This window comes from Alexandromys fortis, unplaced genomic scaffold, assembly GCF_014885135.2.
Source record: "Alexandromys fortis isolate MF-2015 unplaced genomic scaffold, M_Fortis_MF-2015_v1.1 scaffold_46, whole genome shotgun sequence".
NCBI lineage: Eukaryota > Metazoa > Chordata > Mammalia > Rodentia > Cricetidae > Alexandromys > Alexandromys fortis.
The window spans coordinates 195095-211101 of record NW_026067919.1 but is presented as its reverse complement, the minus strand read 5'-3'; the positions used below and the strand labels follow the sequence as shown (position 1 = coordinate 211101).

Sequence of the window (16007 nt, the reverse complement as noted above, 5' to 3'; positions counted from 1 at the left end):
CTCCCACAAAACATCTACAAGCTTTTCTAATAGGAATTTCCAAGAAAAGCCTCATTTAGTCCTGGAGACTAGCAGAAACTTAACTCTTGAGATTACTGGTCAGGCCACTAAAAATCAAAATCTAGAGGCTTGGAGAAAGAAATAGCCCCTCAGTTAATTAATGGGATGATCCTATGCCCACAAGAAGATGTAAGTACAAATCCCCTTGGCTGAGCAGAGAGTAGCTACAGGAGAGATAAGGCTTTCTCCTCTGGTACACCACCTCTATCTCTAGAAGATGTGCCCAGCAGCTTAACCAGTTTTAACAATGTTGCTGAAGACATGAAGAATAAGAAATTAGCTTCAACAAACACACATTTGCAAACTCCTATCTACACATTTCCTTCAGAAACACCCTCCCAAACCAAAGGGCAAACCAAGCTTTCACCATGATAAAAGGCAGGAAGACACTTATCACAGGGTTAGAGATGTATGTTCACTCATCTGTTGTGTGCCAGCATGATGGGAGGTATCTGGGACATTCCAATACTCACATAAAAGCTCCACCAAATAGATGCTGCCATTATGGTTCCCAGCTCACAACTGCCTCTGTCACGTGCCTATCAGCTTCTGACCCATTCTCTATTCTTGTTTCCTTCTTGACAAACAAGAATAACAGCTTTTCTTTAAAATGGGGGTCCAGTTTGTAGTCAGGTTTTAAAAAGATACACAAAAGGCTTGCTTTTAAAAATTACACTTAGTAGAATATAACTCTCAGCATCAAAATTTAACAGACCTGAAACTACAGGAGACCAATCTTACTTCTCCTCACATTACAAGAAGGACTTCTAAATACTGTGAAGTTACCACTACTCGGGAATTGGATGAGAAACATTGCTATCTACAAGTGATGTATGAATGATAGATTCAGGAAGGTATCCTATGAATAGCCATTTCATCAACAATAACTGAGGGTAGATATGTATGCAGACCTTTGCTACACATGACAAAGGATATAAACAAGGTCTCTGAATTTATAAGTATATGTTATTGTTAAGATAAAATTATCATACATGAACATCCCCTAAAAACTTATGTTTTATGATAAAGTAACAAAAGTTCAATTTTTTTAAGTATAAATTAAAACTATTTTAAAAAGCATGAACTGAAAAATAAGTTTGATGAGACTCTAAACTAGCCTTAAAGAGCAATTAAGATTTAGACTGCCAGCCAGAGGATGGCAGTGGAGCACACCTTTCATCCCAGCACTAGAAGCAGAGGCAAGCGGATCTCTGTGAGTTCGAGGCCAGTCAGATCTATAGAGCTAGTTCTAAGACAGCCAAGGCTACCAAAGCAACCCAATCTTGAAAAAATAAAATAAAATAAAAAGTAAAAAATTGAGACTGCTAGTGAAAAGGAAAACAGGCATTCCCGACGAGATGAAACGTCAATGTGTAAAGGAAACAGTAAGAGATCATCTGCATATGGGAACGGTAGAAAACTAACCTCAATGGATAGGACACACAGAATATGAACACAGACTTGCATTAATGACCCAGTAAAGTTCTTTTTTTTTTAAATATTTATTTATTTATTATGTATACAATGTTCTGTCTGTGTGTATGCCTGCAGGCCAGAAGAGGGCACCAGACCTCATTACAGATGGTTGTGAGCCACCATGTGGTTGCTGGGAATTGAACTCAGGACCTCTGGAAGAGCAGACAATGCTCTTAACCGCTGAGCCATCTCTCCAGCCCCCCCCCCCCCAATAAAGTTCTTAAAGCAAAATTTTAAACTGTTTAAATCTAGTGATGTTTCTTTAATTAGCAATCCATAATATGGACCAGCAAGATAGGCAGTGGTTAAAAAGTTTGATCCCAGGATTCACATGGTAGAAGGAAAAAAACCAACTCCCAAAGGCTGTCCTCTGACTTCCACACAGGCGCTGTGGTATGTGTACCCATGCACATGTATACACAATCAATTGATAAATATAATTTTTTAAAGAAATAGCCACAGACAGAAAACCACAACTGATCAAAATGCAGAGTTGTGGAGCTCAATCCCAACTGATTCATCTGCAACACAACTCCTGCATCTAAGGCTCAGGGATACTGAAGGACAGACAGCAGAAAGATTGTTAAGAGCCAGAGAAACAGGAAGCTTGCTGTGATATCATGTCTCCTGGGACTCTCAAAAGCTATCTCAGTGAAGTCTCACCAACAAGGCTGCCTAAACATGACCAGAACAAAGCTGACATGTACAGGCATGTTAACTAACATGAAAGGGGATAAACTCTGGAGGCCTCAACCCCCGACAAAAAAACTACAGACAATGAAAGTATGCTGAGATGGTAGAAACAACCTTCCCAAAAGAAGAATACATCAACTAGCTGGTTATCCAACACCAAACAGACCTGAAAACATACATACAAGAAACATTATATGGATTGAGCAGACTGTATTTATATATTCAGGAATATACACATATCCATACATACACACATATATACGTAACAATTAAAGAAAAAAAGGCTAGGAATTTGAAATCGAGCAAGGGGAGGTACATGTAAAAGCTTGGCAGGAGGAAAGGAAAAAAAGAAATGATGTAATTATAATCTTAAAAAGTGTATTTTTAAAAATAGCTACAGTAAAAATGTATGTGATATATGTCATCATCTTTTACTGCATCATAAGATAGGAATACCTCGGTCTCTGGTGTTTAGCGGTGGTCCTAAGTTTTAATTTCTTATTTACCTATTTATCAAAATCATATATTAACAAAGGCATTATAATAAAATGTCTTATAAGAATGGGGTTTTTTGATCATGCAAGGGAGAGCTGGAGGTTCCAATCAAACAGATATATTTTATATATTTTAAAGAAACTATGTTGTAGCTATGTTTTAAAAAAAAACAAACAACTTTCACAGATAAACATAGTTTATAGATAAATTATTATAATTCTAGGATTTGTTATTTCAAAGTAATGAGGAGAAAGGTGGGTGACTCTGAGTTGAATTTTACTGAAGCCTGATGATACATGCATAGTATACTATTATATACAGAATATTATACTATTCTGCTTACCACATTTTATATATTTTGTCACTTTATCTATTATAACATTTTTATTTTATTTTTAATTAAAATAAAATTACATTCTTTCCTTTTTCTCCCCCCCAAGCCCTTCTATGTTCCCTCATTATATTATTTAATCTATCAAGCTAGAATATTCATTGAAAAGGTATAGTAGTCATAAATTTATATTCTGGTATTTTCACAAGCATTTGCTATAACCTGATATAAAGATTATCAGAATGAAAGACTAGCATGCTCTATTAATCAAGTTTTGCAGCTAAAAGTTCAAGAAACTTGACTGATTGCTTTAGATTAAAAAATAAAATTAAAAAAACTCACGATCTGTCAATTTTAACTTCAAATAGTTATAACATTTTTTAAATTATTAAAATTTCAGCTAACTGTAAACCAAAATCAAATCAAATGAACTATTATAAGTAGAAATTAATGAGTGTGAAAAGCCACTCTGTTGTGTTGTTTCTGACTCTGAAAGGCAATCTTTCATCACAAGACAGTTCACATCAAGACACATTGTCCTAAGGCTACACAGCAACTCCTTGCTCAGCAGAATATAGTGGATTAACTCCATTTTTGTATTATCCACAAACAGGTGGCAATATAAGACTAGCTTCACTAAGGTGAGCACATGCCACTGCAATAAGCCTCCAAACTCCTATAATGGAAATTTAGTTTTTCACCTAGCTAAAATATCTCATGTAAAGTCAACAGTAAACTATTATTCCTGAGTGTGACTTTCTTAAACTGTGCCAGTAACAAACATTAATTCATCACTGTGAATTCCCAATGCACTGCTTAAGGAAATGGAGATAGAAAGATTAAGTTCCCTGAAAGTCTCACCTACAATATGTATAGCAGACAGGCTCTGAACCTCTATCAAAGCCCTTATCAATTCACTGCATCCTCCCCCAGTGAAGAAAACCAGCCAGGCCCCGAGGGACACTGACATGTGTGATTTCAGCAGGCAGGGAGCTCAGGAAAGAGGATCACAAGTTCAAAGCCCTTCTAGGTAGGTGGATGGGAATATGTACTCTCCTCTCTCTTATACACACACAAGAAATTAAAGCAGCCTACAAAGTTTATTACAGACATAAAGATGCTCACATTACAAACATAAAGCAAGCACCAAACCTGAAAGAGGACTTCTAATGTGATTGCCTTTTCAACTAATCCAACAAAAATATACTTTATAAGACCAAATTTCTATTTTACTGCAATCCCATAATCTATTTTATAGTAAATTTAACCAATAAGTCTATTTTAATTTCAAATAAATTTTTCTAATTTTGAATGAAACTACACAAGGTTTGTTCTAATTCTTATGAAAATTAAAGTTTTTCCATTGAGCATTAAGGAAAAAGTGTACCATTATTATAAAGCTAATAGTAGCCAAATTAAAATATTGCTACCATAAGCAATAAAAACAAACAATCTAACTGTGGCACAAAATGTTTGCCATAGTGACAGAATTTAACATTGGCTGCTCTTCCAGAGGACCTGGGTTCCAGAGGTCCAGGGTGGCTTACAACCATCTGTAAATGCAGCCCCTGAATATTGATGCCCTCTTCTGGCCTCTCTAAGCACCAGGCATGCAAGTGGTGCACAGACATACAAGCAGGCAAAACACCCATACACACAAAATAATAAAGTAAAAACACTTGTCACCGTGGAACCAAATCACAGACAAGCCCACTCAGATCTCAGTGCTTCCACAATTACGGGGGACATTAGCACATGATCACGCTTCGTGTTCACGTGTTTGGTTTTAGTAACAGAGGCAAGGGGGTGTCACTTCAATCTTTCTTCCTATGAACACATACCCACTAAGTTATTAACTTGACTTCTCCAGTTACACTCTCATGCCTCCTTATCTAGTAGTAATGCACATATTTCCAGAGATTTGCAGATAAATTAATCTGCAAAAAACCTTGGCCACAGTAATGCAAATGGTTAAGTGGTCCTGCTGCCCATTAGAACACCCTTTTTACAAGCAATACTCATCAGCAGGCAAGACGGCTACTCAAGGCTCATCTAAACCTCAACCAAACAAAGAAAACAAGGAACAAAAATGCCAACCAATACGAAAGTTCCTTGGTGTATTCAAAAGGCGGGCAACTGGGATCTTCGGGAAGGAGTGTGTTAAAGTCTCTAAAATCTGTCAATTTTCTGTCCCGGCTACCCCCCCCCCCAATTGGGCTAAGCGCGGCGTCTTGTTTGGGACATGACCCTAGTCTGAACTCAGTGCTGAGTAAGTGAAAGGCTGGAGTTATCGATCTGTCGTGGGAACCCTGCTCTAACTGTTCCTGCTGCACTTGCGGCTCCCCCTTCCCACCGGGAACCGAGCTCCTCCCGCAATCCTCCAAGTTCAGGCTCCAGCACCCCTTCGCCTCTTGGGGACATCCCTCGGCCCCCACACGTTGTACTCGCAAAGCTGACGTAAGTAAAGCTCTTCTTTTAGTAATCCCCACCGGCAGATGGACCAGCTGCGGTCTCTAACCTGCTGTCAAAGTCATCCCAAATACCCTCTCGGCTGTGGAATGAGGCTGCCCTCGGGGAGGCGCGCGCCGCGGTGACCATTCAAGTTCACGTCCCTCCGGGACAGGCCTCCGGAAGCGGTAGCATTTGGCACTCGCACAGGGCCCAGGTTCTGCACTATTTTCTGGCGCTGTGCTTATGGGGGCCCGCGAGATCGGGGGATCCCCCACGTCTCGGTGTGCACCCTGAAGTTTCAGGCGAGCCTTCCCCAGCAGCCTGGGGCCCCCGGTGGAGACCAGAAGCAGAGAGAAAAAGGCCAGGGCGCCCGCCGCGCTCTCAACCCCCGCCCCGCAGCTCCCGCGGCCCACGAACAATGCGCCCGCCCGCGCCCGCTGCACTCACCACCCAGGTCAGCGCCCCATCAGCACCCGCGAGGCTGGTCTTGGCCATGGCAGCACCTCCCGCGCCGGCCAGGGGCTGCTGCTCGCGCTCCGGGGCCGCCCGGGCCCGCCGCTCGCACCGACCGCTGCGCGCCGCGCTCCGCGCTCCTAGCCGCGCCCCATGGCGGGCCGGAGCCGCTGAAGAGGCCGCGCCGTCCGCCGCCCTCAAACTCGAGCGCGGCGCCCGGGCCTAGAGCGCAGCCGACCGAGGGCGAGAAGGGGCTGGCGGGGCGGCGCGGCCTCCTGGGGTCCAGGCGGAGGGGATGGCGACCGAGGAGGAGGCGACGAGGGTCTGCAGCGGCCGGCGCGGGCCGCCCGGGAGGCGCGAGCCCGAGGAGCCCCCGGACGCGACGGAGGCGCAGCTTCTCCTCACGCCAACCGAGGCCGCGGAGTCCTCGCTGCGCTCGCCGCCGCCACCGCCTCGGAGGCCGCCACCGCCTCGAAGGCCGTCCAAGCGGCGCCCGACCCCGGTCCTCCGGAGCGCAGGCCGAGAGGGACAATAAACAGAGCCGCCGGAGTCGCCTCCCTCTAGTCCGGCATAACACCGCACACACAAGCGCACTCCGGGAGGGGGAGGGCGCGGCGGCCACCCGGCTGTCAATCAGCCGGAGGCCGTCCAATCACGGCCTTGGAACAGCAGCCCGTCAGCCAATCCAAAAATCCCAGGCCCCCAGAGGGGCGGGACCCGAGGGGAAAACGTCATTGCGGGTAGCAACTGCGAGGCAGACTTGGGTTTTTTTGTTTGCGTGTGAGAGAGTGTGTGTGTGAAAAAGAAGAGAAAGAGCGAATGGGGTTTCCGTCTGAAGGGAGAGCGGGCGGCTGTCAAGGGTCATTCCGGGCGGCCACCGGAGCCGGGAGTCCTGCGCCGAGGGCTGGGGAACCCTCAGGGCTGTGTCCTGCAGACCTGCCGGGAAGCCACGGAGGGTGGGGGCAGGGAGGCAGGAAGCCTTAGGTGTCCCCAGGGACTGCACACACGCCCCCCCCCCCCCGTAAGCTTGCAAGCTGCAGATGGGACTGGCAACGCTCCTTGCAGCCGGACCAGGCCCCCAGGTCCCAGATTGCTGTTGTGCAAAGTATCACCCACCAGGCAGTCCCCCCTGTCCTTCATCTGCCCGTTCACAAACACCACAGTCTGTCCTCAGAGCCGGCATTTAGAGAACTTAGAGATAAGGGTGCCCGGTCCAGGGAAGGAACGCGAGCAGGTCAGGGTTCCCTTTCCGGGCTACTACCGACCTTCCTGTGAACAATGCAAACAGGTCCCTGTCACTTTCATCTGTCAAGAACTGCACCATCACCACTCCTAAGAGGGTACGCATATCCTTTAGCACTTCAGAGGCATTTTCAGATACAGCCTGGGGAATAGATTGATTGGTGTGGAAGCTTTCTAAGAACAAAATGAGCTGCACCAAAGCCTTTGGCAGATGGAGGAGCGCTTGACTTCACCCAGCCTGTAGATGGAATCGCATTCAACAAGTTGTCCTTGGGTACTCCGCTGTGCCAGGCGTGGCAATGGGTTTAAAGTGACGACAGCCTCAGAGGTCAGTCTTCCAAGAATGACTAACAAGAGACGCGGAGGATTTACAGCTTTGTGTGCCGGTGTTTCTGTGAGTCTCTCTGGGAGAACAAAAATGTCTGGAGTCGCACCTCTCAGACACATACTCAAACCAAATGGGGTGAACTCTGAAACACGGGAATAATTTAAATGTAGTTCTTAATTAGCTCTCTCGAGACTGGAATTTCGGTTTATTTGGGGAGTGCGGGTCAGAACACTAAATAAAGCCTTTCTTTACCTTGAATTTGGCGGTCCAGTTTATAAATTGCTGGCCAGAGTCTAAGCTGGGCTCTGAACCTGACAATGAAGCACCATGGCTGTGTTAGTGAACTTTCCCGAGGTCAGCTTGGGGCCTTCTTTACTGTGGATTTTTACTCTTAGGGACTGTGACTTTACATCCCTAAGTACCCAAATGACTGATCTTTGACAGCAGTGATTTTAAAGGTTGAGTATTTAAAAATAAACTTGTGTATGCTTTATATAGAAGCCAAGCTGTATGTGTGTGTGTGGGGGGGGGGTGTCTCTTTCTCTGATTTTTGAAAGAAAGTCTCTATGTAGCTTAGGTTAACCTTGAAAGCTTGATCCTTTTGTCCGAGCCTCTCAAAAGCTGGGATTACATGTATTATCACCTTACCCAGCTGCTGTCTCTTTTTCAAAATACATCAGATTTTGAACTCAAAATCCAAATAGTTAATTAGTAAAATTTATGTCCATCTTCCAGTTTCCCTGACCTGAGGCACTACTAAACCCATTAGCCTTCTAAGAGTAAATAAACTTCTCTGATGTTAGTTTATTCTTTAAAAACACTAACGTAGAGGCTGGAGAGATGGCTCAAAGGTTAAGAGCATTTGCTCCTCCTGCAGAGGATCCTGAGTCAGTTCCCAGTACCCACATGATAGTTCAAGACAATCTGTAAAAGCCAATGCCCTCTTCTGGCCTTCTTGGGCACCAGGCATCCAAGTGGTACACAGATATACATGCACATAAACAGTCATATACATAAAAATTTTTAAAAATGAAAACACTGACCAAAAAGAACTATGTTAGTTAATACACAATGTTAAATGAGGACATGAGCATTTTAAAGCAGAGATTTGGAACAAATGGCTGAACCCCAAAGCTAAGACTGTGTGTCTAACAGAGTTGCATTTATAATAAAATTGGTTGCTCACAACTCAACCACAAAGTTTCCTTGAAGAATTAACACCAAGTAATGTCAAGTAATGTATGGATAGGGATAGGAGTGTGGAGGCTTCCAAGCCAGTAACAGCCTGTTTAAGGATGAAGATGATGATGGTGCTTCGTTCATGCTGAGTTAAATGAACCTGCCCCGGAGCTATAGTCCTAGTCTTTTTTTCTTCTGTTTCATTGTTTTTATGTTTTACTTTGAGACAGTCTCCCTAAGTGGCCCAAGCTGATCTTGAACTTTCCATTCACCCACGTCAGAGCCCCACATTAAGTGGGGTTACAGGCCTGTGCTACCACACCGGATTGATTTGTCCTTTTGTTTCACTACTATGTCGTTCTTGCATATGTACACACACTACGTTTAGAAACAACTTAAATTCAGTAGTGATCCATGTGTCATAGTGATAAGCTTTAGAAGTCAAAGTTGTGTTCATAATTGTAAAAATAAAGAGCTTTATTGAATGACCTTTCTCAGCAACCATGGGTTTGCAACTTTAAATGTTATTTGGGTTTATGTGGCTTTTGTTTTGATACCGTGTCTCTCTCCGTAAGCTGATCTTACACTTAGGATCCTCCTGCCTCAGCTAGACTTCTAGGCATGCTCTGCTATGTCCAGCCTATTGAGTGCCTGCTCTGTTAAGTACTTGGGACATTGAAAGTTAAGCAACAAAGATAGTTCCCCCATTGAGTTTATATAATTTTCTTATATATATTTTTGACTGGGTTTTATAATTTTGACCCAATGATTTTAGATCCAAAGGCAAATTTGTACTTGCTTATTTGCTGATCTAACCCATAAAGCCACACCTATCACTAAACTTTATACACAGTTGTTAATTTAATCAATCCATAAAATATAGAAAATAGTTTTTGAAAACTATAACGGCCTATAGGACAGAGTTCTACTGAAACCATGTATTGCTCCAGTGTTGAGATTCCATGCAAGTCCTGATGTTTCAGGCAGCAAGTGTTTGGAGCTGCTACAGCTTCCCCAAACCCCATGCTGTCCCCATTGTGTTCATTGTTGGAATTGTTGGATACTGAGTATGTACAAAGTTGCTGGAGTTGGTGCAAGAAGAAAAGTTACAATGTCTGGCATGCGGTATTCGGTTACAATGCAACCTTTAAATGTAACTAGTTTGGCGGACTTCCGTTTTCTTCAGAAGTGGGATGCAGAGAGGGAAGAAAGGTTCTCTAAATGTAGCCTTTTATTTTTGTAGTCTGTCCATAAGGAACTATTGTAGATTAACTCTGATTGTCAGACTATTTAACTTCATGTGTGTGTGTGTGTGTGTTGTGGACAACTGAAGACACATTTCTGAGTGTCATCACCACTATAAAGTAAAAAAAAAAGAAAAACAAACAAAAAAATCTAAATGTCTTTAGGTTCCTACCTGTAATGAATACCGGATGTTTATTTTTGTTTTGAAGGAATTTGGCTTTATTGGTTTGAGTCCAGTAAACTGTTCTGATCTCCTGGTAAGGTTCTAATTACTTGTATAGACAGAAGGAACATCTTCATTTAATTTTCCTTGATATAAATCAATAATAATTAAGGGCTCTTAACTGCTCTCCTGAATTAAATAATGTAGAAAATGCAATTAGCTCATGCCTGACTTAAAGCTGTTCTGTTCTTTGCATTGGAGTCTAATAGACTGGACTTTCTCAGAACAACCACTTTGTCCTGAAAAGACCCGTTGAGAACACCGAGGTACCATCATCAGCCCGCCCTTCATAGACTGATGCCCACCACTGGCATGCCTGCTGCTCGGCTACATTTGAAGTTCTACAACATCAGCCCCTCCCAGGTACTCTAAGAGTTATATCTGAATCAAACAAGGTAGCCACAACCTCCCCGCTTGTCTGTTCCCATTTCTGGAGTAAGAAATTCCATAGCTGGAGCTGCAATGTTGCTTTTATTCTGCAATATGTTACGATGGTGAAGCCCAGGGATGGGTTAGAAACACCTATACTAGAAAATGTTTAGGCGGAAAGCCTCTAAGTCAGAGGACTTCTTAAATAAACCAGGGAGGAGAACTTGAAAGTCATTGGTGGTGTTAATTGATTATCAAAGCGCTGACGCACACCATTTTCCAGGGCATCAATTAGCAACAACAACAACAAAAAAAAAAGCAAGCTCTCCTTCTTTTCAAAACTGTTAGATTAGCCCTGATATTTCATATGAGTATTATCCTGTCTAGCAGCTCTTTGCTTTGAGAAGCTTGTCAGAAAGCAAGATGATGTAGACGTCTAAAGAAGAGTGGTTCTCTAAGGAACACATTCCTGTTTTAAGTGTTTGGGGCAAACAGAAAAACAAAGCCAGCCTGCCTAGTAAATCCCCTCTCGCTGTTGCTGTGTCACCAACAAGCATCTGGCACATTGTCAGTGTTCAGTGTCTGGTCAAGCCGCACAATGAAGCATTGGTTTCCTTCATGCCTATGCCTGTGTTCACACTCAAACCATTTGACATTTGCTCTTCAGCATCTTAAGTCTTTGGTATTTTGGGAGCCTTCTTTGTTGAATACTAGAGAGGGTAACAATGCCTTAAACTGTTGCTTAACACACTACCAAGAATCCATTAAATGGGCCAGGCATGGTGGTACATACCTGCAATCCCAGCACTCAGTAGGCAGAGAAGAAGATCACTGCAAGTTTGAGGCCAGCCTGGTCAACAGAGCAGGTTCCAGACAGGCTGGCCATGGTGGGGTTGGGGGAGCAGCACTGGTTTCTCTTTGGGAATGAGAAATAGGATTTTGTGAGCAATGAAAGAAAAAGAAAGATCCCAGCACCAGGAGAGAGACTAGAACACAGAAAGGGGAGACCCTGGCATGGCAACAACATAGTGCTCACCCTTCACTTTTGTGAGGTGCTCCTCGGCCCCCAGATGGTGCAGTATGGGCCAGGTTCTTTCATACGGATCAGCCAAAGATACAAATCGTATAGTCAGTGTTACTGTAATCAAGAAATGAGGGGTAGGAAGTCCCAGAACTGTTTAAGTAATGGATATGAACATTCAAACCCGAGTCTCTCCCACGCCAAGTCATACCCTTCTGCCACAAAGCCTGGTTGGCCAGCATGCTTAGCAATAGAGAAAATTTGCCAGCATGCTGGGAACTTGGAACCCCAGGAGATCATCCTCAATCTTCACCATTGGCCCTCTGCAAAGCCCCTGTGTTGCCTATTGTTAAACTCTGGTGACAAGGAGGTACAGTTTGTATCACTGACGGATCATCTTTGAAACCAACACGTATCTACTTTGTTTTGCTTTATAATAAAATATAATAATTGCCTTCTGAAGTCCAAAACGTGAAAGGGAGCCTGAGGATCAAGGTCCAATGTTCTGTAACAGGTGATCGTCATGCGAACCCTATGTCCTTATCTAAAGATACAGGTTTCTTCAGAAGTTGCTTTCAAACGCTTTAGGGAAAGGCAGTCGAATGATGGGCAGCACATACACACACATTTCAGATGGCTCCCAATGTACAGAAGCTATTTAAAGCAGCATAAAATATTTTCAACGTGTTTAGTCACCCAGAGATGACTGGCTTATAAACTACTTTATCCCGTCCATTTCTGCTTCTTCCTTTCCAGCATTTCGCAAATGATGTTTCAGTCCACTAGCTATCCAAGACGTATCCCTGTGCATTTTAAAATTTTTTGTTGCAGAAACCTGCACACTGCTCCGTAGTTCTCATGGGTAAGGATCCAGAAAGCCTGGTTGTGTTTTAAGTTTTCTTAGGAATCCTGCAGGGTACAAGTTCTTCTTGAACACAGTGTTCAGTACTAGCTGCACAAACTTCACAGTGACGCTCACTCCAGAAGTATCTACTAACATCCTGAAATCTCTCTTAGAGAAAAGACTTGCGGAACCAGTGCTATTGTGTGTTTTATCTGCTATCAGAACATGCTTGGTTTATACGTTTAGAACATGCACACATCCTGTAAACCAGAAGCTCCACTCTTATATGTATACAGAGAAAAATACCTCCTTACACGTACCAGAAGACACACTCTAGATCACACAAGCTGCAGAATTCTCAGGGGCCCCAACCTAGAAACCAACCCCAGTGGACACTGCTAACAAAATAGACTCGTCGTCTGTGCATGCAGTAGAGTCCTGCCCCATGCCAGCAATGGCTGGCGGCCAAACACACTGTGAATCTCAAACAGCATCCTAAGGAAGAGAAACAGAAAGGGGCACACACTGTAAGATGCCACTTACACAAACTTCAAAGAATGCAAAATTAATGTACACTAATAGAAGTCAGATACGGGCACCTGTGGGTGTAGGCTTGACTGTGGCTGTGGCTGTACTGATACTTCATTTGTATTTTAATAAGTAAAGCTTGCCTGAAGATCAGAGAGCAAAACAGCTGGACTGGTCAACCTTACCAATAAGGCAGTGGTAGCACACACCTTTAATCCCAGTAGCTACACTAGCTTGCCGTAGAAAACAGGCAGCGAATGCCTTTAATCACAGCACTAAGGGGGAATATAAAACAGGAGGAGACAGCTCTAAGACAGTCTCATTCTGAGGATTCCTGGAGGCAGGATTGCCATTTTCGGACTGAGGTAGAGGTAAGAGCCAGTGGCTGGCTGCTTTGCTTTTCTGGTCTTCAGGTTGAATTCCAATGTCTGTCTCTGGGTTTTTATTAATCGTGCTACATGTGGTCATTTTTATTTGCCAGACTGGGAGATGACATGAATCATAAATCGCCCCGATGAACACTCCTACATTCTATACTTCTGTATGTAACTGCTATGTTTTTTTGTTGTTTTTTTTTTTTTTTTTTAATATGCTGGTGCTGACTCGCGCCTCCCGCCTTCCCTCCTCCCCTTCAGTTAGCAATAGACAAATGTTTTAGGAACTGGATAACTCGCTTGGCTATTTTTCCCGAGGACCTGGGTTTGATTCCCAGAACCCACATGGCAGCTCACAACTGTAAATCTAGTTACAGGGGATCCAATGCCTCCTTCTGGCCTCCCCAGGCACCAGACACACATGTGATGCACAGACATACAGGCAGACAAAACATCCATTCACCTAAGACAAATACTATTCTTTAAAAAGAAAAGGTTTATTTTAAAAAATGTTGCCTCAGAAATCAGTCACAATGACCTGCACCTACAATCCCAGCACTCTGGAGATGAAGGCAGGAGGATCAGAACTTCAAGGTCATCCTTGGTGGCTACCTAGCAAGTTTACGTTTTGGATACAAGAGACCCTATCTCAAAAGAAACAACACAAATCACTGGCTCACAAACACTTGCCAAGAGAGTGTGGAAAACGGAGCTTCCCAAGCTCCAATTAGAAGAGTCAAGCAGATTCAGGTGGCAGAAAGCTCTTGTTCAGTTGTTTTTCTTTTGATGAGTACAGAATGATACGAGCAGAGACCTTGAGTAAGCACAGCCTACAACTGTAGGACCCATGAGAGCTCCCACATCCCTCCACAGAAGAGCCATAATAAAGTTGATTATCTGCTATGTTTAGCAACATACCTTTACTTCCTAAATCTCAAATTTCAAAAGGAAAAATAGTAAAATATATGGAGTTTCAATGGTCAAAACTGTTATGATTTCTTGGCATGGTGTTGGCACCTTTCCTGCTGACGGACTTTAATCCCTACAGAGTGCGATTTGAACAGGATGCTCGCTGGGTTTGAGGGCAGCGGTAGTTATTGTGACATCATCTCTCTACGAGGCCCATGCTGATCTGGGACTCACTACATGGTACAGACTGAGAGGGAACTGACAATGCCCCTCCTGTCTCAGCATGTTAGACATGTGCCACTAAAGCCAACTTGGATTAGGAATTTGTTTCTCAAAGTTCTCAAAATTACATCATGACTTCTGGTTATAAAAACCTTCAAAAGAGGATTGTGTCAGATAAGACCTACAAATGGTCCTTCAGCATGCGTTTCCCCGCTGCTTTCCTGCTATAGGGCTTAAGTCTTTCTAGGGTATTACACGTATGGAAGCATGCACATGCATGCACACACACATGTGCACACAGACACACACACACAGACACACACACACACACCAGGAGCCAGTCATCAATAGAATCTTAACTTCTGCTCAGACAGTTCCTTTACTTGTTTTAGCTGCTACCTCTGAGGTCTTGCCCAGTCAACACATCTGCCCTTGGCTTATCGGCAGTGACCGTAGGGGCACCATAACCACTTGGCTCTGAGCCAGCTTCTCGGTCCAGGAGCAAGCAGACTCCCAGGCAGGAGGACAGCTAGGCTTGGAGATGGATGCTTCATTACACACGTGTGTGCATTTCGAGACGCTATTGGCATTCTTGCTCTCTACCTGCCAGGAGTCAGTATCATAGCAACGGCTTCCACGGGCACGCTCCTCCTGTGCAAACAGTGTCATCAGGCATGCTGCCCCTTACAAGACAAAGCGCCTTCCCTCCCGTCACCAGAGAGAGTCACCGCTGTTTTCAACCCTGTAAAAGGATTCGATGAAGGCCTTGCCACTCTAATAATGGACTTTATAGACAAGAAAACTGAGGCTGGAAGGGTGACCTGCCCAGTGTTCCAGCCAGGTGACCAGGTGCACTGTAGTTTCAGCAGACATGTCTCTTTTTAATTTCCTTTTCATTTGTTTCCCAAAATAATACAAAGAGGCATTAGCGACCATCTTAAGGAGATCATATAGGACAGTGAATGCCAATAGTTTTGCTAAGAATAAAAGTAAACAAACACTACAATCATTCTAACGTCCTTCAGTTGCTTCTAACAGAGTGAAGATCAAGAGTTAGTTCAGGCTTTCAAAGGGGCCACATCAGAAAAAGGCGTTTATGATAAGCGCTTGAGCCAAACAGAAAACTCTAAGGAATTTTGAAACAACCCACAGATAACGTTAGCCTCATCAATGGATACACAGCTCTACTGAATGAAGGGGCTCACTGCTGGCCCCTCATGCTCTGTATTTAATGCCTAATGCAGGGTAGATATTCGACCAGATACACAGATAAACACCAGAGGGAGCGAAGCACCATTATAGAGCTGCTTCTATTATGTTCTGCATGTCAGGTGTTTAACATACATAAATCCCTTGGCATCTGTTGTCACATGTAACTCATTCGACCAATATTTATTAAACACCTTCTGTGTCCGATGGGCTAGCAGGTGCTACAGAGAATTAACCACAGACAGAGCACACCTCTGCAGAAGCACGTGGAAGGGAAGAAAGGAAATAGCCAGCTGCTGGAATGTATGATTGCATCTGGGGAAAGTGGAGGAGGTGGCATTGGGAGAGGCGTGAG

At 43.8% G+C, this 16007-nt stretch overlaps 1 protein-coding gene across 1 annotated transcript in view; it reads right to left on the bottom strand.

The window, feature by feature from the left end:
- Positions 1 to 6090, bottom strand: part of Top2b (DNA topoisomerase II beta) — a 62417-nt gene extending 56327 nt beyond the window's left edge. Inside the window, exon 1 of the mRNA XM_050140561.1 lies at positions 5954 to 6090. Within this exon, the coding sequence (XP_049996518.1) occupies positions 5954 to 6001 (48 nt within the window). The 5' untranslated portion in view covers positions 6002 to 6090. The remainder of the gene's footprint in view (positions 1 to 5953) is intronic.
- Positions 6091 to 16007: the final 9917 nt, after the last annotated feature.